The following is a 22,310-nucleotide window of genomic DNA, read 5'->3' as shown; positions in this document are numbered from 1 at the left end:
GGATCTAGCCCAGAGGGGAATGTATGATGAGGTCAGAGAAAGCATCTGATTGGTGTATTACTTAAAAAGCCAAGAAAGGAATTCTCCACCTCTTTCTTTCATATTTTTAAGCTCTTGTCTTCCTGTTTGCTCTCTGACTTTGAGTAGCTTCAAGCTACTCAACCAGTTTCCCTGATCTATACTTTCATTTCTTAATAACATCCCTATTTTGAATTTAAAGAGAAAATCTGTCTTGGAGACAATGCCTTCCCATTTACAATCGGATGAGCTGGTCTTCTTTGTGAATGGAAAAAAGGTAGGTCTGGTGTTATTAATATTATTTATTATTATGGACTTGGACCAAAAACATCAAAACAAAACAAAGTGAGCTCGATTGAGGCAAGCAGGACACATGGGAGCTAAACTTTCAGCTGAACAGAGCTAGGAGCAGGGTTGAGGAATCATAGTTAGGCTGTCTTTCTCTTCTAGAAACTGCTTCCTCAGGCTTTGTCATTGAACCTATTAGATTAGGTTATTAGTAATCCATTGCATCAGATGGGGGAATAATGAGATAGTTGGTCACTAGGAAAGGAGATGTTTGTGTGTAACAGGAGGAAAAATCTATTTGACTAGAGCACAGGCTTCAAAAGAGTAATTTCCAGTGACACTGGAAAAATGAATTAGGAACAAGTTATAAAGGGTTTTTAAAAGCTAAACAGAAGGGTTTATATTTTATCCCTGAGGCAATAGCCCAGTGGCACTGGACTTATTTTAGAAGAGCAACATGATGAGATCTGCAGCCAGGGAAAATTTTATCAATGATAATAGAATGAACTGAAATGGGGGAAAAATTTGAAGCCTGGTTATGAATTTGGAAGCTATTGCAATTATCAGGGAAGAGTTGATGAGGGCCTGAAACAAGGATCCTTTCTCTATAATATCCAGACATGATCATTAAATTTGTGAGTGAAGACAAGGGATAAGATCTGAGATAAACTGTGAAGGTGGAAATGGCAAGATTTGACAAGTGTTGCATATTTAAGGTGAGGAGGAGTGAAATGAGGAGATGGAGAGGAAAGAAACAAGATGAATGAAGAGTTAAGGATAATGCTGAGATTATAAGCTTATGATCCTAGGAAGCTGAAAGGAGATGGTGCCTTCAACAGAAATAGAAGTTTAAAAGAGAGGAATGTGTGGGGAGGTTTTGGTATGGGTTTTTTGGGGAGGGAGAAGAAATTTATGCATTCAATTTGGATGTGTTGAGTTAGAGATCTCTGGGACTTCTTCCCATAAAAGAGCTCAAGGGCAAGAGAAAATTAAAGGGTGAGCTCCCTCAGGTTTGTAGTCCAAGAGTTTCAGAAACACAACTTCTGCACACTCCTATGCCTAAGCAGCTCCTCTCCCAAAATTCTAGCTCCTTTTTCTATAGTTGTGTTCCCAAATGTAAATGTTTTGTCAGTTACAAAACTTCTCCTTTTCTAACTCCATGTTACTTTTTGCAAATTGGGTATCTCTTCCACTCTGCCTTCTGGACTCAGTGGACAGCCTTGCTTATCCTTTTTCATCTTATCTTATCAGTCCCTTTTTGATTCACTCAAGATAAGAGGTTCATTCATACCTCTGGAGAGGAGCCCCAGTGTGGTCAAATTTAAGTATTGTTAGCATAACATTCATCTGATCTGGCCTTTATTGTGTGATTCTATCATTGAAAAATCAACTCCATTAAACAAGGAAAGTGATCTCTAAAGCAAAGCCTCTTAAATTGTATGTCCTGACCCCATAGGGGTAGCATAATTGAATGTGGGGGCTGCAAAAAATTTACAACAGTAAAAGGTTTCTAAATGGTCTTCATTCTGTAGTATTAAATATTCTGCCAGGAATTAATTCTTTATGTAAAAATAAACAAGATGTAAAAAATATCCATCTCATTATTCTGTAAATTTGCTTTCATCTTATGATTTATTATCAGTAAGTATTTGACTTATATGCCTATTTTATGTATTTATATACCCAGGGTCATATAAAAATTTCTTGGGTGAAAAGGGGTCATGAGTGGGAAAAGTTTAAGAAATCCTGCTCCGGATGATAATAATAATTGCTAGAATTTACATATCACCTTCAAGTTTGCAAAATGCTATCTCTTTTGACCCTCACGAAAACTTTGGGAGGTAAGTGCCATTATTTTCCCATTTCACAGATGAACGAATTGAAGAAATTAGGTGAAATGGTCCTTTCCCATCACATCTAGCGTGATTTACAAGCTCTCTTGTGTTTCTTGGGGAAAAAACAAATCCAGCAAAGTCTTGCAGAACAGAATTTAAAATGTTGGTGACCGGGAGCACAAACTGCCTACAGGTTTCTCCTCTGAGTGTGACTCAGCTCACAGGAAGAAGGATCTCAGATCTTGGTGTTCTAGTTCTGGGCAGGGAAGGGACTAAGAAATATGGTTATAGAGCTGGAAAGAACCTTTTAATCCAACCACCTCAATTTAGAGACTAGAAACTTAGGGTCCATAGAGTTGGATTCATTGGCCTAAAGTCACAGGTAAGAGTAGTAAGAGGCAAAGCCAGCATTTGAACCTGGGTCCTCTCCTACCACATCTAGCATTCTTTTGGATCTCATTTTCTTTCCATATTTTATATTTCACACTCTGGCTAAAATTGTAGTTTAAGATTGGGATTGTCAAGTCTCCTTAGCCCTAGTTTGTCTGATAGCTCCAGCTCTATCAAATACTGATAAGGTCAGGCAAAGAAATTGTGGTTCTTGCCTACAGTAAAGACTTGGACACATTCTGTATTCTATTGTGACTGAAAGAGCAATGCTCTTTCAGGGAGGAGGAGAACTTTGAAGAAACTAGGAAGAAGCTTGAAGCCAAAAAGGTTTTCATTAATGATGTCAGTAAGGAATTTGTGGAGAAGTTGGCCTGGCCATTTTGTCCAGTCTAATACCCCATATGAGGACCTCCTGGTCACCTCCCTTGCCTGTTTGTTACCCACAAATGGGTGAAATTTGCCTGCCAGAATGGGGCCAAGTATGAGTCTCATGGAACTACAGGAAAGGAGAATGACCAAATCCAGTTTATCTGATATTCCTTGGCTACTAAGATAAAGATTGTCACTTCCTAAAGAATGCCTAAATTGTGCAATAGGTCCAAAGGATGTAACAATCTAATGGAGTGTGCAAAAAAAATCTAGTATCCTAAGAATTACTCTCTTCAAGACCATGGTCTTGTGTGAAGCATGAGTGAGAACCTTAAGCACATCAACTAAAAAGTCAGAATTCTGGGGAACTCCAAGAACCAAGCACTGCCCTTGTACAAAAATCCTATAAAAGCTCACAATAACCCAGATATCTTCAAGATTCAAGAATTGTTAAAGATGGTATATCTCCTCCATCACATGTCCTTGAAGCTCTTCTTCTCCTTAGAACTTTACTTCAACATAAATGAAATGGGCAAACTGCGGTGAACCAAATTGACATGGTAGGAAATAATTTCTTTGTAATGAAATTTGCTCCTCTATAATACTTATTTAAACATTGAGGCTTTTGTCCTGGATTTGGAAGTTCACAAAAACAAAACAAAACAAAACAAAACAAAAACAAGCTTGAAATGTTTTGAATTGGGATGCAATGTTTTTAGCACAAGGAAGGTATTTAAAAAAATCAGTAAAGATGAGTAAAAAATAACAATAGCAAGTATTTATATAACATTTTAAAGTTTGGTAAGTGCTTTACAAATGGTATTTCATTTAATTCTCACTTCAGTTATGGGATAAGAAAGCTGTGATTGGCAAAGGCTAGGCCACTTGCCAAGAATATTCCACTGTTCTGTCATGTTCAACTCTTTGTAATCTCACTTGGGGTTTTCTTGGCAAAGATACCGGAGTAGTTTGCCATTTCCTTCTCCAGCTCATTTTGCAGATGAGGAAACTGAGGCAGACAGGATTAAGTGACCTACCCAGAGAACACAGCTAGCAAAAGTCTGAAGCCAGATTTGAACTCATGAAGATGAGTGTTCCTGATTCCAGGACCAGAACTCTACCCATTGCACCATCCAGCTGAAATGTCAATAATCATGGGATGAAAAAGCTGACGCTGGAAAAAGGTTAAAGTTAAGGTCAAGTGTCTAAGGCTGATTGTGAACTTATTGTCTTTCTGATTCCAGGTTCAACGCCCTACCCCTGCCTAGCTGCCAAGAATCATTAAAACAGATGAATTACTCATTTTTTTGCAAATCGTGAAACTTATTTTAAATAAGTCATATTATTATGGCATAACATTTCCCTTTCCTTTTCTCATATGTGTGAGTTTACCTGCCACTGTGTTGTCAAGTCCCAGAAAGGGGTGAAGGGCAAAGTCCAGTTGTGGTCTTCAAGGGCCAGGTCTATATCCTCAGTCACTGCACATAGACATGAATATTCAGGAGCTTATGAGCCCTTTGATGCCCCTGCCTTCATTAACATCAACTCCCTCTGGCTGAAGGAATATCTACTGATTAAAGTCACCACTAAATAGTCTAAGCAACTGCCAATAGCATGAAGCTGTTCCTTGTCACTGTCAATTTACCCAAGTAATAGCACTGAATATCATGACAATTTGTGATTGCCATTCATTCTTCTGGTTTGAAGCTCAAACAGGATTTGCTTCATGTTTCTTTAGCAAGCAGAAATAATCTACAAAAGGAGGAGAGTAGTAATTGCCACAATAACAGCAAAAATAAAAGACTACCTCGAATATGGGTGTCTAGAAGGCACAGTGGATAGAGTGCTAATCCTGGAGTCAAGAAATCACATCTTTCTGAGTTTAAATGTGGCCTCATTCACTTATTGACTATTTGATCCTAGGCAACTGCATTTTTAAAATTCCACTTTAATATAAAAGTATGGGGTAGTACAATGGATAGAGCCCTAGGTCTAGAGTCAGGAATACTTGAGTTCAAACCAACCCTTGAACATTTATTAGATGTGACCTTGGGCAACTCATATAACTCCATTTTCCTCAGTTTCTTCATCTGTCAAATGAACCAGAGAAGGAAATGACAAATTGCTCCAGTATCTTTGTCAAAAAAAATCCAAAACAGGGTCACAAAGAGTCCGAAATGACTGAAAGGAATAAATAACAAACTTGCATGTGGAAAAAATATGTGTTAATATATTATATATAATATATGATAAAATATTTTAAAAATTAAAACTAATAAGAATCTCAGAATAAGAACACCATCTTGAATGTCATTTTAAAAAGTTAAATAGATAGATAAAAAGCATTTCATTCATTCATTCTTAGAACAATCCTAAGAAGTAAGTAGAATGTGAAAGAGAGTACCATGATCTCCTTTTTGGGTGGAGAAATTGGAGATATTTACCAATTCACCCAAACTTGGAAAAAAAAAAATAAAGTGTTGCTGTAACTTTAATCTGGCTCCTTCACGTCTAGCCTGGTGTTGAAATTCAGTGACTCTCAAAATTAACTAAAGAGGGGAAGGCATTTTGTTACCAGATGTCTCTACTACTTCTTTAATGCTAATTAAATCCATGGAAATAGAAAGATCAAAACAAGAAAACTGAAAGCTTTTAATTATAATGACCAAGCTTGGTCTTAGAGAAATGCTGAGCCAGTTTATCTCTTCTTTGAGAAATTGGAGACTATTGTAAATATTGTCAGATTCGTATTTCTGGTTTGTTTAGTTTTACTACACTGATTTTTTTCTTTTTTTATAATAGCATTTTCTTTTTCAAAATATCTACAAAAAATAGTTTTCAACATTCACCTCTGCAAAACCTTGTGTTCCAAATTTTTCTCCCTTCCTCCCCATCTTCCCCTCCTCTAGACAGCAAGCAATCCAATATAAGTTAGACATATGTAGTTCTTCTAGACATATTTCCACATTTATCATACTGCACAAGAAAAATCAGATCAAAGGGGAAAAATGAGAAAAAAAAAAACAAGCAAGCAAAGAACAACCAAAAAAAAGATGAAAATATACTATGTTGTGATCTACATTCAATCCCCATAGTCCTCTTTCTGAATGCAGATGGCTCTCTCCATCACAAGTCTATTGGAATTACCCTAAATAACTTCATTGTTGAAAAGAGCTGAGTCCTTCAGAGTCAATCATCACATAATTTTGTTGTTGTGTATAACATTCTCTTGGTTCTACTCACTTCACAGGTCTCTCTGAAACAAACCTGCTAATCATTTCTTATAGAACAATAATATTCCATTACATTCATATACCACAATTTATTCAGCCATTCTCCAACTGATGGGCATCCATTGAGTTTCCAGTTCCTTGCCACTATAAAAAGGGCTGCTACAAACATCTTTGCATATGTGCTACATTGATTTTTTCAATTATTTATTCCATCCCTGGGGATGGGGAAGGAAGGATATATTCAGAAATGAAGATCATATAAAAGTAAAATATATTTCTAAAAAATTTAAAAAACACTAAATAATATATCCTTTGTGCCTGCCTTATTGCCTCATTCCTAATCTTAGTTAACTACTTTTCTTTCTGAGCCAAACAATGAAGTAAATTTATATTCACATTCTTAACAAAATATAAGTACTGAAACCCTGGAATTCCAGGAGTAATGTAAGCATTTTGGTTTGTTTTTCTTGGAAAAGGAGATATTAAGAGAATTTGTTAAGATGAGTAGATAATAATAATAATTAGTATTTATGTAGTACTTTAAGATTCAGTAAATACTTTACAAATATTATGTCATTTAATCCTCACAACAAATGTGGAAGTTAAATGCTATTATTATTTGCATTTTACAAATAAGAAAGCTGAAGCTGGCAAAGGCTAAGCCACTTGGTATAAGGCTGGTTTTGAATTTATCTATTCCTGACTTGAGGTCCCTACCTAACTGTTAAGAATCATTAAAATAGATTTTTTTTTTTGGCAAATCATGGTTTTTGATTTAAACAGGCCATATTATTATTATTACTTAACATTTCCTTTCCTTTTCTCATGGATAAAGAATAGGAATTAGGGGCAAAATAGTTAGATGTGAATTACAAAGATATATACCTGTTTAGGCTTTTACTTCAGGTCTGAAGACAAGTCTAATTATAATGTACAACATCTGAGCTCCCTAAATGGAAGAAAGTTTCATCATATAATTAATACTATGCTCTCTTATTATAAAATCTCTATAAGCTTTTTAACTACTTCGGGCATAGGATATATTTAGGATATAAGGAAGATTTTTAGAAACCTGAATAAAATCCACCATAAATCCCAAGAAATCTTTAGGCTTTTACAACTCAAGATTTCTCTTTGAAGAAACCCTGAACACAGGAACAAGACTTCCTGACAATTAGACTTGTTAATTGGGAAAGATATTTTTGCTAAAATCTCAGGTGAGACCCTCCTACCCTAGCCAGGCAAGCAATTTGTACTGTTTTGTTTGGCTTTTGGGTCGCATATTGGATGTCTGGGCCTTAGCATGAATCACTAGGGGGCAGTATGGTGCAAGTGAAAGAATGCTAGATTTTAGAATAAATGGCCCCAGGTACAAATCCCTTCTCCAACATTCACTACCTGTGTAATCTGGGTTTTCCCTTAGATCCTTCACCTATAAAATAAACAAGTTGCATTAGTTGCCTTTGAAGGTCCTTAATTTAGACTTGAATCTTGAACATTCCCAAGTAAAATGGCATCTAATTATAATAGTTAACATTTCTATTAGCTTGTGCAAAGCACTTTACATGTTCCTTCATTTGATTCAAATGAGTAGTGAAAGCCTTTTTTTTTCCTTTTAATGGACAGATGATAATAGAAGGAAGATCAGAATGAATCACAGAGCTTTGAAAATTATATGTGATTCTAGACTTTTAAAAACATAATATAGTAGGGATGGGCAGTTTCTTGTACAATATTCTTTTTTTTCTGTTGTACAGTGCAAATGGAGGTGTTCATTTTAGTTGGTGTTTGTTAGTGACAAAATAAATGTTTTCAATTTTTTAAAAATAAAAGCCTTATCCCTTTATTCATTTTGAGAAAGGGAGTAATGTTCCTTTTTCTAGGATTTTAGAATATTCTTCTCATCTCCAGATAGGACAACTAATATCAGCTTCTTTATCATGGGTATCTCAACAGGAAGTTCTCTTGATTCTGTTGGTATAAATGTGACAAAATACAATAGTTCCAGGTGTCTTCATGGGTATAACAGTGCCAAACCAAATCTGGCTTAATACTATCTATACATTACCAAAACAAACATGTCAAACAAGCTATGGTTTTGGATTATTGAATTGTATCCATAAGTAATGTTTACCTCCTTCCCTCCTCCAGGTCACAGAAAAAAATGCAGACCCTGAAGTAAATCTGCTGTCCTACCTGAGGAAGAACCGTATCCTTTCCCCATAACATTATTAAATCCCATTTCTATCACTTCAACATCTAGAAAACATTTTGCTCACAACCCTTTGCAGTAAAGAGTGTATTTTGTTATTATTCCCATTTCACAAATGAAAAAATGGATTTGGAGAGGTGGATTTATTTTCAGTTCCAATCAATCAATCAACAAGCATATGTTAAGCATTTATTATTAAGAGAATATTCTTCTTATCCCTAGTCAGGAGGGCTGATATCAGCCTCTTTGTCATACCTGTCTTTCCAGGCAGAAGTCCTTATGCATTATCCTGTTGATAGAAACAGAACCACACTCTGGGGGTACAAAGGCAAATTAATCTGTCCTTGCTCTCATGGCACATCATACTATTGTGAGAAAATATATATATGTGTGTGTGTGTGAATGCAAATATGTAAAAATAATGCAAAGTAACTGGAGAAAATACTAGGAGTGCCTGAGTTGGAAAGGAATCAGGAAACACTAAATTGCACTTGGTCTGAGCCTTAAAAGAATAGAGAGATTCTAAAAAAAAAAAAAAAATAGATGTAAGGACAACAATGTATAAATGGAGGACTCCCAGGACAAAGACCAGAAAAAGAAAATGGAACATGTGAAGAATAACTGGTCAGACCAGTTAGTGTTTAAAGGAGAGGAACCTGGCCTCTTCCTACTTTCCCAGTTTTCCCAGCCTTCATTCATTCTCTTTCCTATAATCAACAATCTGGCAACACCTGCCATCTTAGATTTCCTCCAACAAAACATAACATTTCTCATTGTCCTTTCACTGGCTGACCCCTCAAGTCTGGAATGATTTGTTTCTATTTTTTATTTCCACATTAATGAGGTATTTCCTTCATTAGAATGTAGATTCCTTGAGGACATGGATACCATGGGTTTTTGCTTTTCATTAAATGTCCTTAGTACATTTTCTTGACACTTAGTAAGACTTTAATAAATACATATTGGGAAGGGAATAAGTATTTATATAGTGCCTACTACATGCACACACTGTGCTAAACTATTTACACATCTTATCTTATTTGATTATCATAACAACTAAATAATATGTAATAAGTAGACTAGAGGCAGGATTTGAAGAATTTTAAATGACAGGGGTATGTGTTCTATCCAAAAGGCAATAGGCAGTCAGTGGAACTTTGAGTATAGCAGTAGAATTACATGGTTAGCAACTTAGTTGCTGTTTATACATAGTAGCTTTTTTTATAAATAGTTACTTGTACTCAGTCCTCATGCTACTCTGTTTGAGAGAAAGCCCAGTGAAGTTTAGTGCCTTCCCTAGAACCTGGCACTTGGTGATTAACCAATACTGTCTTGGGCAGCTGGCGGGGCACAGTGTATAAAGTGCCAGACCTGGAAGCCAGAAGACTACTTGCTGAATTCAAATCTACCCTCCAATACTTTCTATATGTGTGACCCCTGGGCAAGTTATTTAACCATGTTTGCCTCCGTTTCCCTATTCATAAAATGAACTAAAGAAGGAAATGTCAAATCACTACAATTTTTGCCAAGAAAACCCCAAGTAAGGTCACAAAGAATCAGACATGGCTGGGGGAAAAAATCAACAACCCAAACAGCAATCAATACAGTTTACTTGATTTAACTTGAAAATGTGCTCATTTCACAGAACAATAATAGCAATGGCTAATATTTATATAATGCTTACTATGTGCCAGGCACCAGGCTAAGTGCCTCACAAAAGAGCTTTGTTCTCCAGTCTCCAGTTAATAGTCATGAAATTAAAACTAAGCACTTTAGCTCAGCTTGAATAATTCACTAAAGGGCTTCACAAAGCTCTGCTAGTATTATTACCTAATAAAGAGCTCTATTGTATTTAGCTTGCACATGACTAGTAAATGGGTTGTCTAACTTGCAATTAGCTTCTGGAAAAACACGTGTAATGGGGAAAAGTATCCTTCTACTTCACCCAGGTTTTCCCTGGCCAGATTCTTCCCCATTCACTTTCCATGTTGAATTGTGTAGCTCTTCAAAATAATATGAATTGAATAATGTCCAAATTTAATGTACTGTTCTTAAAGAACCAGAAATTTTTAGAGCAATGTTAGTCAAGACTTAGGGGAAAATCCAACATTAGTCCATTGTACCATTCAGTGTTGCAGACATCATGAGACTCAATTCAATTAACTACACAACAGAGAGACAGCACTGGAATTGGGGTCAGAAAAAATGAGTGAGAATCTACAATAATGATCTGGAATAAGTCACTTAACTAGCAATATGACCTTAAGCAAGTCACATATTGGAAAATAATAAGTATTTATATAGTGTCTACTATGAATCAAGCAGTAGTCTATGAATATTATCTCATTTGATCACAAAACCCCTGCAAGATATGTGCTGTTATAATCCCCATTTTACAGTTGAGAAAATTGAGGTAAACCAAGGGTAACTTGCTCAGGGTCACACAGTTAATAAGTATCTGAGGTCACATTAGAACTCAGATCATAGTGATTCCAGGCCCAGTACTATATTTACTTAACCTGTCTGAGCCTTGATTTCCTCATTTGTAATATGGGCATAATAAGAATTATATTATCTTCTTCATAAGGCTGTGGTTAAACTCAAATTAGAAAATATATGTAAAGCATTTTGTAAATTTTAGAGCTCTATATACAGTCAACTATTTATTAATAGCAAAGATATATGAATATAACCTGAGACAATGTATACAGGGTAAAGCGAAAGCTTCAGAGTTAAGAAGAACTGTGTTCAAGTCCTACTTCTGACACATAGAGGCTGTGTAATTCTGGGCTAGTAGCTTAATCTCTCCTATCTGGAATCCTATAATTTGTATAATAATTGCTCATATGCATTGATAGGAGAAAACTTTCCTTCTAAAAATTAATCACATGTGCAAATCCAGTCCAAAACAGAAAATATCCATTTCAACAAGCATTTCTTAAGCACTTACAATAGACAAGCCATTATTCTAGGTATGAAGGCTATAAAGGCAAACATGAAAGAGTTCCTGCTCTCAGGGAGCTTACATTCTATGGCAATGATATAAAATTTACCCAAGTTGGGGCAGCTAGGTGGCACAGTGGATAGAGCACCAGCCCTGAAGTCAGGAGGACCTAAGTTCAAATCTGATCTCAGACACTTAATACTGACTGGCTGTGTGACCCTGGGCAAGTCACTTAACTCCAAATGCCTCAGCAAAAATAAAAAAAATTTAAAATTTACCCAAATAATAAGCAAGTACAATGTATATTAATTACAGGTCAAAAACAGAGGGTGGATATTGCAAAGAAGGAGACATAAAATAAATTTAAAAGAGAGGCAGAAAACAGATTGTGGAATCAGTCAGTCAATAAGCATTTATTAAAGAAAAATATCACATTCTAATAGGGGAACCAACATACAAATATGTACATACAAAACATATGCAAAGTAGATGGAACGTAATCTCACAGAAAAGGCACATATAGTAGGGAAGGACCCAAAAAGATCTTCTGTAAATGGTCTTGAAGGAAACCAGAGAAACCAGGAGTTGCAATAAGAAGGGAGAGTATTCTAGACATGGGCAGAATCTTAAAGTTTAGGCTAAGAATTGGGGGTGGGGAGGAGAGAAAGAGAGACAGAGACAGAGACAGAAAGACAAAGACAGACAGACAGAGAGAGAGAGAAGAGAGAGAGAGAGAGAGAGAGAGAGAGAGAGAGAGAGAGAGAGAGAGAGAGAGAGAGAGAAAGAGATTGAGAGAGAGAGGAAGGAGGGGAGAGAGGGAGGGAAGGAAGAGGAAGGAGGGAAGAAAGGAAGGAATGAAGAAAGAAAGAAAGTAATCAGGTTACTATTGCATGACCTGTCCTTGATTTTAACATATTGGCTCTTTAAAATAAGCACTTCCTTTTTCAGATGTTCATCAGTCATATTGATGAGATTAGATTTAGGGAACCAAATGATGAGATTAAGGTTCCTGATGGTCAGGGAGTTAAATGATGAGGTTAGTGGCAGGTTCAGTGTTCAGGGAACCAAATGAAGAGGTTCCCCTCTTCTCCTAAATCCCCTTTTGGATTGGCGCAAGGTAGGAAGTTGTGGGAACCCCGTTCTGGCAGCACATAGGTCCTTTGTAAAGGAATTTATGAACCCAAAAAGCTAGACTGATAAAAAGAAGTTTATTATTGGCATTGAGAAGTCAGCCTTTGCTATATGCAGGAATAGAAAAAGACTGAATTCCTTAATGGCAAGGTCTGACAGAGAAGTAAAGTTTCAAGTAGAGAGACACCAACAGAGATATAAAATCTCATTAGGGAAATAGGTGAGAATAATGAGAGGGTAACGCTGAAAGAGAATATCATCCCAGTGGGCAGAGGGTTCCTTGTCATGGCATGGCATGTTAGGTCCTCTGAAAGGAGAGGTTTTAAAATTGGTTCTTTTATAATAGAAGCCTTTGGCTACTGCTCCCGATGGGGCTGGTGGATGGAGTTTGAGCTGGAATTGTATAAAAAATCTTAGAATTGAATGGGTGTTCCTCCAGTTCAATGGGGTTAGACTCAGCTAGCCCCACCTAAATAACAGAATGAAGCTGTTTGTCGTTGGTGGGGTCTTTACAGTGTTAGGATTGAAGGAAAAAGTCTCCTCAAAGGAACTTCTCAAGCGCTCTACCTCATGGTTCATTCCCAAAATCAGAGAGAGAGAGAGAGAGAGTTTTGGGGTTCCCCTCATCAATATCTTTAATGTTACGTCCTAAAATTTTGTTAGGAATAAAAATCAAGCTCATTGGCCTATCATTTGCGAGTTCCATTCTCTTCCATTAGAAAAAAAAATCAAGATGACATTTGCCCTCCTGTTCTCCATAATCTTTAAAATATTACTGCCATTGGTCCAGCAATCCCATTTGCATGAGGATGTTGTCATCTAAGTCAGTACTAAACTATATCAAAGGGCACTTATGTACCCTATTATTATCTTCTTACTTGTCTTGAGTATTGATTTCCTGTTTGCCATGTTTGTTCTGTCCTTTCCAGTCTAACAACAGCCATATTTGGCAAACAAAGCAGAACCAGAATGAGAATTAAGTATCCTTTTCTTCTCCTAATTATTTATCTCCTTCCAAACCAACCCAAATAGCTATCCTATCTCTGCCTGGAAACTCTTCTCTCCTAAAAGACAGATTTTAAAACTTAAAACTTTGTTGTTACTGTTGTTGTCTTTCTCTCTCAATTCTCATTTCTAACCTCAGCTTGTTCTGAGCTTTCTCACCATACCTACGTCTTCCAGGATCATGATTTGCTTTGGCACCCCAAGTTACATCCTTTACTTCCTCCTATATATAGCTTTTAAAAATCTAATTTAGTTGCTATGTTCTCTGGGTATCCACATCTGTTTCTTCAGGCATTTCCCTATATCAAGGCATAAAGGATCTTGGTCTACAGGTCTAAATATATTGAGTTGGATTAAACCAAATCCCAAATATTACTTTTTCCTTATGCATAGCTTTTGTTCATTTGTTTGTTTATCTATTCATCCACTCGTTTATTTGCTTGTTTATTCCTCTGTTATTCTTTTTTTTGTTTTTTGGGGGTTTTTTGCTGAGGCATTCAGGGTTAAGTGACTTGTTCAAGATCACACAGCTAGGAAGTATTAAGTGTCTGAGGCTGGATTTGAACGCTGGTCCTCCTGAGTTTAGGACCAGTGCTCTATCCACTGCACCATCTAACTGCCCCATTCCTCTATTATTCTTATAATTTCATTGATAAAGGAATTTCTGGTAGGGAAACTTCTTCCACCAAGTCAGATAGAAAACTCATCTATACTTTATATTCTCAAATTTCCTAGGGGTACTGAAAGGATAGATGACTAATTTAGAATCACATAGATGACACAGTATAGTCTCATCTTACATGGGGATTAACACCTCTCAGCACACAAGCAAAAATCATATATAGCCACAATTGTCCTTGAAAACCCTCTAAATAAGCTGGCTTGGAATTGATCCTTCTCATCAAAAGCTTGTACATTTTTGGCAAGAGATTCAGGAATGCATAAATGCTAAAAGCCTTTTATCCTAACATATTGCTATTGAAATGCACACATTTGTAATTTGTGTCTTTTAGTCATAATTTTAATGTATTTTCAGTATCCATTAATGCTTCACAACTTTTACTTATCTAGAAATATCATTACAGTTGTACCTTCCATTGCATGGGTTAGAGGCACAACATCCTTAAGATCTGAAAAATCCATGTAAAAAATTTTGGCCCTCCCTTTATACCAGATAAGGAGTCTGAATTTTATTATGACATTAAAAAATAAAATATGTTGATATTTGATAATACTATACATATATTTTATGCATTTCTGAATTTCTATTTTGTCTGAGTGTCTCTGTTGATCTTTGCATGTTATCTGCAACTTCAGCAAAACTCCCCCAAAATTTCCATTTAATTTTTTATGCTAACCCATGATATAGTGAAATCAAAATGTGGAAAGGATGACTGTAGTTTCTTACTCATATAGAGTTTATCTTAGAGCAAAATTCCTTGCCTATAACACAATGACGACAAAGGATAGAATAAAGAGCCAAGAAAAGGATTAACTGATAGAGAATGTTTTCTTTTGATTGTGGACTTTGAAAACAATCAGACGTCCTCTGAGCCAAGGAGGGAAACAAGAGACTAGCTCCCTCTCCAAGAGGAGGATGTGGCTGGCCAGTGCCCATGGCTCACAGGCTGCTAAACTCCCTTAGCTCATCCTTCATTCAGCTTCCTAAGTCCATTACACTCCATCCCATTTCTCAGTAAACTTAATAACTCCCCATCGATGTGTTCAAGGTAGCAATTCCTAGTTCTAGATGATGTGTTTGAGGTTCAGCACACCAAATATCAAGATTAACATAGGCACCAAATGTCAAAGTTCGATCATGTGAAGAATTCACAATGGCCATTCTCTTTGGCAAAAGGTAAGTTTAATTAGGGGAAAAGGTTACAGAGAAAATGAAAAGGTGCAATAGATACCAGGAGTGGTAAATATGAAATAGAGTTGGGAGAGCATAGAGTTAGATGGGAAGATGGACAATGGAACAGTGGAAAAGACAAGTTCCCAGTGGAACTCACAATTAGCCAGGAGAAAGCCATGACTTGATGTGGGAAAATGTCCTTAACTGACAGACTAAATCCACAGAGAAGCTTAGCATCCTAAAAGAGTTAGTTAGCTATAAGAAGGAGAAAGACATGATGAGGAATGAGAGGAAAGACACCGTGAAACATGGTGAGAATAAGGTAAGGAACAAGACACCATGAGGCAGAATGCTATGGAGTGGCAGACTGCGCCAAAAGGGATTCAGCAAAGATGGCATGGGACATGGACAGATTTAGAGGGAAAATTTAACCTCGAAGGTGTGACTTAACTTGGATTTCTGGCTGGAAAGTAAGGCTATGAAAACATCCACAGAGGATAGGTCTATAAGGTTAAACTGATCCCCATCAGTGCCCTTCTCTACTTGGATCAGGGAATAATTTTATCAGGACTTCAGCCTTTTTCTGTCAACCCCATCTAGTTTCTTAGGACCTCATCAGTATGAATCATGTGATCAACTATAAACCCCTAAGTTTGGTTTTTAAATTTTGACTTTGCAACGTGTCTTCCTCACACTTTTGCAGACATCTTACGTTTAACTCCCTTCCATAATTTCCATTATCTAGTATATATATAAAAGCACTTATGTAGGTAGATAGATAGATAGATGATAAATAGAGCTGTGTATTTACATACATGTATAGACAAATATAGCATTGTAGATAGATCTGTGTATTTACATACATGTATAGACAAATATAGAATGATAAATAGATAGATAGACAGACAGACATAGAAATATCTGTGAGAGAGATATTGTATTGCGGAATTCCCCATCCCAAAGATCCAATCGACTTCCCAAAGAGGAATTCCTCCTATTTAGGTCCATTTGACTGAAGGTCAATAAATCAAGAGGAAAGGCTAGAAGTTAAAAGCCTAATTACCATCAGCTGCTGGCCAAGTGCCAGGTGGCAAACAACTCAGCCAAGGACACATATACATATACAGAATTCTACACAGCTATAGGACGGATGGCAAAGGGAGCCTATCTGGTGTGCCCAAGATCAGACTATTTCAGATAGGGGTGTTTCCCTAAAGTTAATATCATCAGACCATCAGAATGTCCATGTGTACCGAAAGCCTAAAATAGGAGAAATCTCCCTTTGAGGTAGAATCAGACTGAGAATCCGTCTTTATTTTACACATCCTTTCAGGTTATATTTCTTTGACTTCTAAACTACATTTGAGGGGGAGGTATTTCCTTGAAACTCACAGCACACAGGTTTTTAAGTTTTCCTCCATATATGTATATGTATATATAAGATTTATTTGTGTACACATGTGTATTTAGGCATGCCTGTGTGTTACGTGGATATAACTCTATGTGTGTGTAGTTACTTAATTGTTGTTTCCCCCATTAGAGTGTGACCTACTTGAGGCAGAAACAATATTTTTGCTTTTCTTTATATTCCAGTGTTTCCATATAGTTGCATATATATCCCAAGTGTTTGTTGACTGACTGACTGATGAAAGTGATCAGAGATAATGGAGAAAGGGTAAATGATAGGAGGCAGAAAAACCTCAAATATTTTCACAAATGATTTGAGTTCTAGGCCTGATTTGCTGGACTCAGTTCACCAGAGGTAGGGAAGAAGGGAGGGAGCATGTATTATATGGGGAGTGGGGTGGGGTGAGACTGATAGGTCTTTGGGAAGAGGACAGAGGAAGAAGAAAGGTTGGTCCAGAAAATGACAGACCATTGGCCCTGGGAGACATTCTTCAAGACCAGACTGATGACTGAATTCCCTTAATTTAAGTGACCTTATGAATACAACCTTACTGTGTATATCAACAGCAGTAAGTGGACTCAGCTCTTCCTAATTCTCTATCTACTTTATCATGATGTTCTATAATAGGGACAAAATGTGAGAAATCAAACCTTTTCCTTGACTCTGCCTGTCTAGTCCGTCTCACAGGAACCAAATATGCTTGTGGAGGAGGCGGCTGTGGGGCCTGTACAGTGATGGTATCAAAGTATGACCCCATTTCCAAGAAAATAAGGTATCCTTTCTAAAGATCTGAAAAACATCTGGCATGAAGTTCAATGGGAAACATTCTCAGGGAAAACATTAATTAATACAATTCCTAACATTACCCTTGGATCCTAAATACCAGAATCCAAGAACAGAATCATCTGATTATGATTACTACTAGTCTCCTGTCTCTAGGTACCTTACCAAAGGCTCCCCAGACATGATTTAGACAAGGAAGGTGAAGGACAATGGGAGAATTGCAATTAGCTATTTCTATCCCTTGTGTCTCCATGACCAATGCTGATTCCAAACAAAACTGCTGTTAGGAATGCAAGGGTCATTTTCAGAAGTTTCTAACTTACCTACTTCCCATGTAAGTGCCCTCTTTCCTCAATTAGCTGGCCTAGTCCCTTCATAGTAGTCCGTGTTATCCTCAAATTCTCCAACAAAGTATTCCCAGAGGATTTATTTGCAGACGTCTGACATAGCTCTACACACTCACAAGTGCTTATCACTTGCTACTAATTACCTTTATATCCAGATTCTGGGTCTGCTGTTGTCTATCTAAAATCTTTTTTTTTTTCAGTTTACAAAGCATTTTCCACACAACAGGATATGTAGTATTAATCACATTTTATAGATACAGAAACTGAGGGTTAAAGATAATCAGTGACCTGTCCAACTTCCCATATCTAATAAATGTCAGAGCCAGGATTCAAACACAGAAATAAGTATCCTGACTCAGAAGTCATTCTTTTAACTGTATCATGAGTACCATAAGTAAAGCAATGCAGGATTCACCTATGGCTGTCAAAACTTAAAGGGCATTGACATTTCTTGGACTCTTTCAGGAGGTAGAAATAACCAGTTAATAAATAATTTGCTATGATCAGAAGCTAACGAATGATCTCTTTCCTGACCCAGAGTCATCCTTCTTCATCCTGGGAAGAATTTCCCCTGCATCTGCCTCTGATAGTTCCCCTAATTTCATCCTTCATTACAGATAGACTACAAGATATCCCAAGGTTCAATGTTTCTCCACTCCAGGTACCATCATTGGTACCTGCTTCTCCACCAAACTCACAAGGGGTCAGAACCATTCCAGCTTCACCCAGGGGTTACTGATCTTTATAACCATTCCAAAGCCTTTTTTTCTCAAAAAAAATTTAAAGATTCCAAACCCTTAAAAGGGACCCACCTCTCGGGACTTATGAGCAATAAGGATTTTCCACTATTCACTCATTCTCCCCAAATAGTCTCGCCAAATATGATTGTATTACTGACCTTGATTTTACTCGTGTATCAAATATGAAGACATTGTGCAGTTACTGCTTGTCTGCTCCCTATCTGCTCACTTCATGGAACTGCAGTCACCACAGTGGAAGGTATTGGTAGCACCAGAACCAGGATTCATCCCATTCAGGTAACAGCCCTTTAGCTTTTTCTCATGAAATCAGAAATTGTTGACCTTATTGATTATTTCAACCCTCTCATTTTACAAATGCTGAGTCCAATAGCAAGGAGAAGCAGCCTCTCTAGGTTCCAGAATAGAGTCTAAAGTACCTTTTTGCCTTTTCATCTAGTACACTTTCCACCCACCACTCTGCCTCTATCACTATTTTTTCCATCATATGTCCCTATATTTATCATGCTATCTAATCAAGTTCTAGTTATGTAAGTGGAAATTTTGATTGTCATCAACTATCTTAGAAGGGATCAGTTGAAGACCAAGAAAAGGAGGTGACAAATTTCTCTGAAATTATGGTGTTTCTCTTTTTTATTCTTGTTCTACTTCTGTGGAATATCATTAGGCACTGTGCTGAGTAAACCCTAAGTTTATATGACAAAATCCAAAATTAATCTTAAAAGGTAGAATACTGGATTGGGGCAGTTTAATTCAACTCACCATTCATCGAGCATTTACTATTAGTAGAATCCTGTGTTCTAGGCAGACAATAGTAGGAGATAAAAAGTTTTGGTAAGACCAAGTTTTTGCTCTTTCTGAAGCTTACAATCCAAACCAGAGGGAGGTGGAGAAGAGAGTGATTCACATGCACAAATTAATCAAATAAATATGCATTGTAATATGATCTCAATGTGAAATCCCTGGAAGGGGGAAAAAACCCAACTTGTGTTCTAGAAGATTATAATCTTTATGAAAATTCTAAAAATAAAATGAAATAAAATTATTAAATACATGTAAGGTGGAAAACAACTTGTGTTCTAGAAGATTATAATCTTTATGAAAATTCTAAAAATAAAATGAAATTAAAATTTTAAATATTACAGATGTATGCCATTTCTACTTATGCCTAGTATAGAAATAGCAAACTTGGTTTAATACTTTTCCAAATCCTAGAGTAAAAATCCATGTTTAATTTCACATATCTTTGTACTTTAAGGGTAGATTTTGTTCCTGACTTCAACAAAACATAGGAGACTTTGAAGAGAAGTCATTTTCCCAGTATTTGGCTCACTTCATAAAAAGATATGTATAGAAATGAGACTTTTTTTAAAATTTATTTAAAACAAAGACAAAATAGGAAAAGAAAATTCAAGTACACAGCAGAACATAAGAAAGGATTCAAAATATAAAGCAATAAATTTCCATTTCAAGAAAGTCTATATAATGAATACAACATAATGTGTTCAGAGCTGTCCTTTTTTTCTGTGTTTTCTTGTAGGTTTTCTGTTGTTCTCTACTATGCACTTTTTACTTTATTCTTCCTTCCCCTTTCTTCCTCACTCCTCCCCCAAGAAGGCTACAGTTAAATATGGACATACACATACACATATATACATACTTTAAAATACATATACATATAAACATATACAGTGCCTGTCATAAAGTAGGTTGCCATTTAAATGCTTATTCCCTTCCCCTGTTATGCCTCTCTTTAACTGTCCTGACTCAGTTTCCTTGTACAAGTTTCCCTTGTCTCAGTCTTCCTAATTACTCCCCTAAGCTGTAAATCTCCCTCTGGTCCATGAAGGCTGAGGACCAATTAGTCTAAGGATATAAATTGTTAACCCAAGCAAGATAAACAAGAAAGTAGACTTCCTGATTATCTTCTGTCCTTGAGAATTTACAACATCCCTCTAAAACATTCCAAGGTATTTCACTAACATCTTTATCTCTGGGTATTCAGACATCATGTCTCTGGGTTCCTTTTTGATTCATAGCCTTTTCCAGTTGGGCTTTCCCGCTCTTTCCTACTCTTTCCCTCTTCTTTGTCTCCAAAAGGTATATAAAGGTTAGAGATTCTCCATTCATTGCTGGAGAATGGCGGCTGGCTGTGGATGCTGGACGCTGGATTCTTTGAGATGATAGTCTCCTCCAGACCTGGGACCAACATGAATTCCTTAGTCCCAGTATATCTTTATCTCTGTCTGACTGGATAATTTGAGACGAGAGTCCTGTCCAGTCAATCTTACTCTCCCATTAATAAAATATTCAAAACTCTCTAATCTCTCTCCTGCCTCAGTTTCTCTGGCATTACACCCCTAGGGGGGAATATTATCTCATTTGATCTTCACAACACCCCTATAAAGAAGATGCGATTATTAATCCCTTTTTATAACTGAAAAAACTGAGCAAAGAGGGTTGAGTGATTGCCTAGAGCCACACAGCTAGTAAGTGTTTAAGGATGAACTTGAACTTAGCTCTCCAGACTCCAGGTTTATATGAAGCACACTACTTAGCCACTTCAACTTAACTACCTGTGTGAACTTTAGAAAGTCATTCCTTTCGGTATTGGCTGCTTCATCTATGAAATGAGGGAATGGGACTAGTTCAGGCGCTCTTAATCTACAGGGAATCTATGAATTTCAATGGGGATGATAAAAATTACTTCTTTATTTTCATTAAATTTCATTTCCTTCAGTTATGAATGTAGATATTGACTGTCAATGGGGGATGAGGGATCATCATAAGATGGTCATGGGGAGTCCCTGGGCTGAGGATGCCCTGGACTAGATGATTTCTAAGCACTCTTCTAGCTCTCCTCTCATCATCCTGTGTCCACCCAGGAGAGAATTGCCAAAGGCCACGGCACTCAATGCGGATTCTGCACTCCTGGGATGGTGATGTCCTTGTATGCTCTCCTGAGGAACTACCCAGAGCCCTCTCCCCAGCAGCTGACAGAAGCCCTGGGAGGTAGGTTTAGATAAAGGTGAAATGGGAAGAGAGAGAGGAAAGGTGAAAAGCCTATTGCATTTAATCCCACAAGATACTAGATATTAGATTTGAGAATCACATGTGAAGAGAAAATAATTAAATTTACGGGATGAAATGAGGTCATTATGAATGAAAACATAGAGGAATGGGAAAAGAACTTAAAACAGCTTTGTGAGACACTCAGACTGAGGGAATAGAAGGAGCAAGAAAAGGCCAAAAATAAAAATAATAAAAATAAAAAGATGTAATCAAACAATAGAAGGAGAACCAAGACATAATAATGTCATGGAAGCTAAGGAAGTGGGGAGCAACAAGGTGGGGAGTCATCAACAACATCAAATGCTGTTGAAAGATAAAGAGAATGACGACTGAGAACTGGTCAAAAATGAAAAGGAAGTGATTAAAGGAGAGTGAGTACTGACAAAACACCACTAAATTTTGGGAATTGAGGGAATATGGATTTATATAGTGCCTACTTATGTGCCAGGCCTTATGCTAAGTTCTTTATAAATATTATCTCATTTGAGCTACCAGCAGAGTGAAAGAAATAGAAAGTTAGATTGCAGAGACCCATATACTTTTATTTAATCATTTTATGGGTTGATATTATCTTTTGTCTGACTTTGTCAGATTTAAAAAAAATTTTTTTACCTAAGTATCTCTAGTGCATTCTCTGAAATGTGGCAAGATGGCAGGTGCTT

The 22,310-nt window shown here is 36.8% G+C and overlaps 1 protein-coding gene across 1 annotated transcript in view; it reads left to right on the top strand.

Moving 5' to 3' along the window:
- The first annotated feature begins 241 nt into the window (after positions 1-241).
- Positions 242-22,310, top strand: part of LOC127557040 (aldehyde oxidase 2-like) — a 111,609-nt gene continuing 89,540 nt past the window's right edge. Inside the window, 5 exon segments of the mRNA XM_051990523.1 lie at positions 242-295; positions 8,285-8,342; positions 17,364-17,460; positions 18,747-18,855; positions 21,462-21,588. Of these exon segments, the coding sequence (XP_051846483.1) occupies positions 242-295; positions 8,285-8,342; positions 17,364-17,460; positions 18,747-18,855; positions 21,462-21,588 (445 nt within the window).

This window comes from Antechinus flavipes, chromosome 3, assembly GCF_016432865.1.
Source record: "Antechinus flavipes isolate AdamAnt ecotype Samford, QLD, Australia chromosome 3, AdamAnt_v2, whole genome shotgun sequence".
NCBI classification, from domain to species: Eukaryota; Metazoa; Chordata; class Mammalia; order Dasyuromorphia; family Dasyuridae; genus Antechinus; species Antechinus flavipes.
The sequence above is the reverse complement of the archived record's forward strand: the minus strand, read 5'-3'. Positions and strand labels throughout refer to the sequence as shown.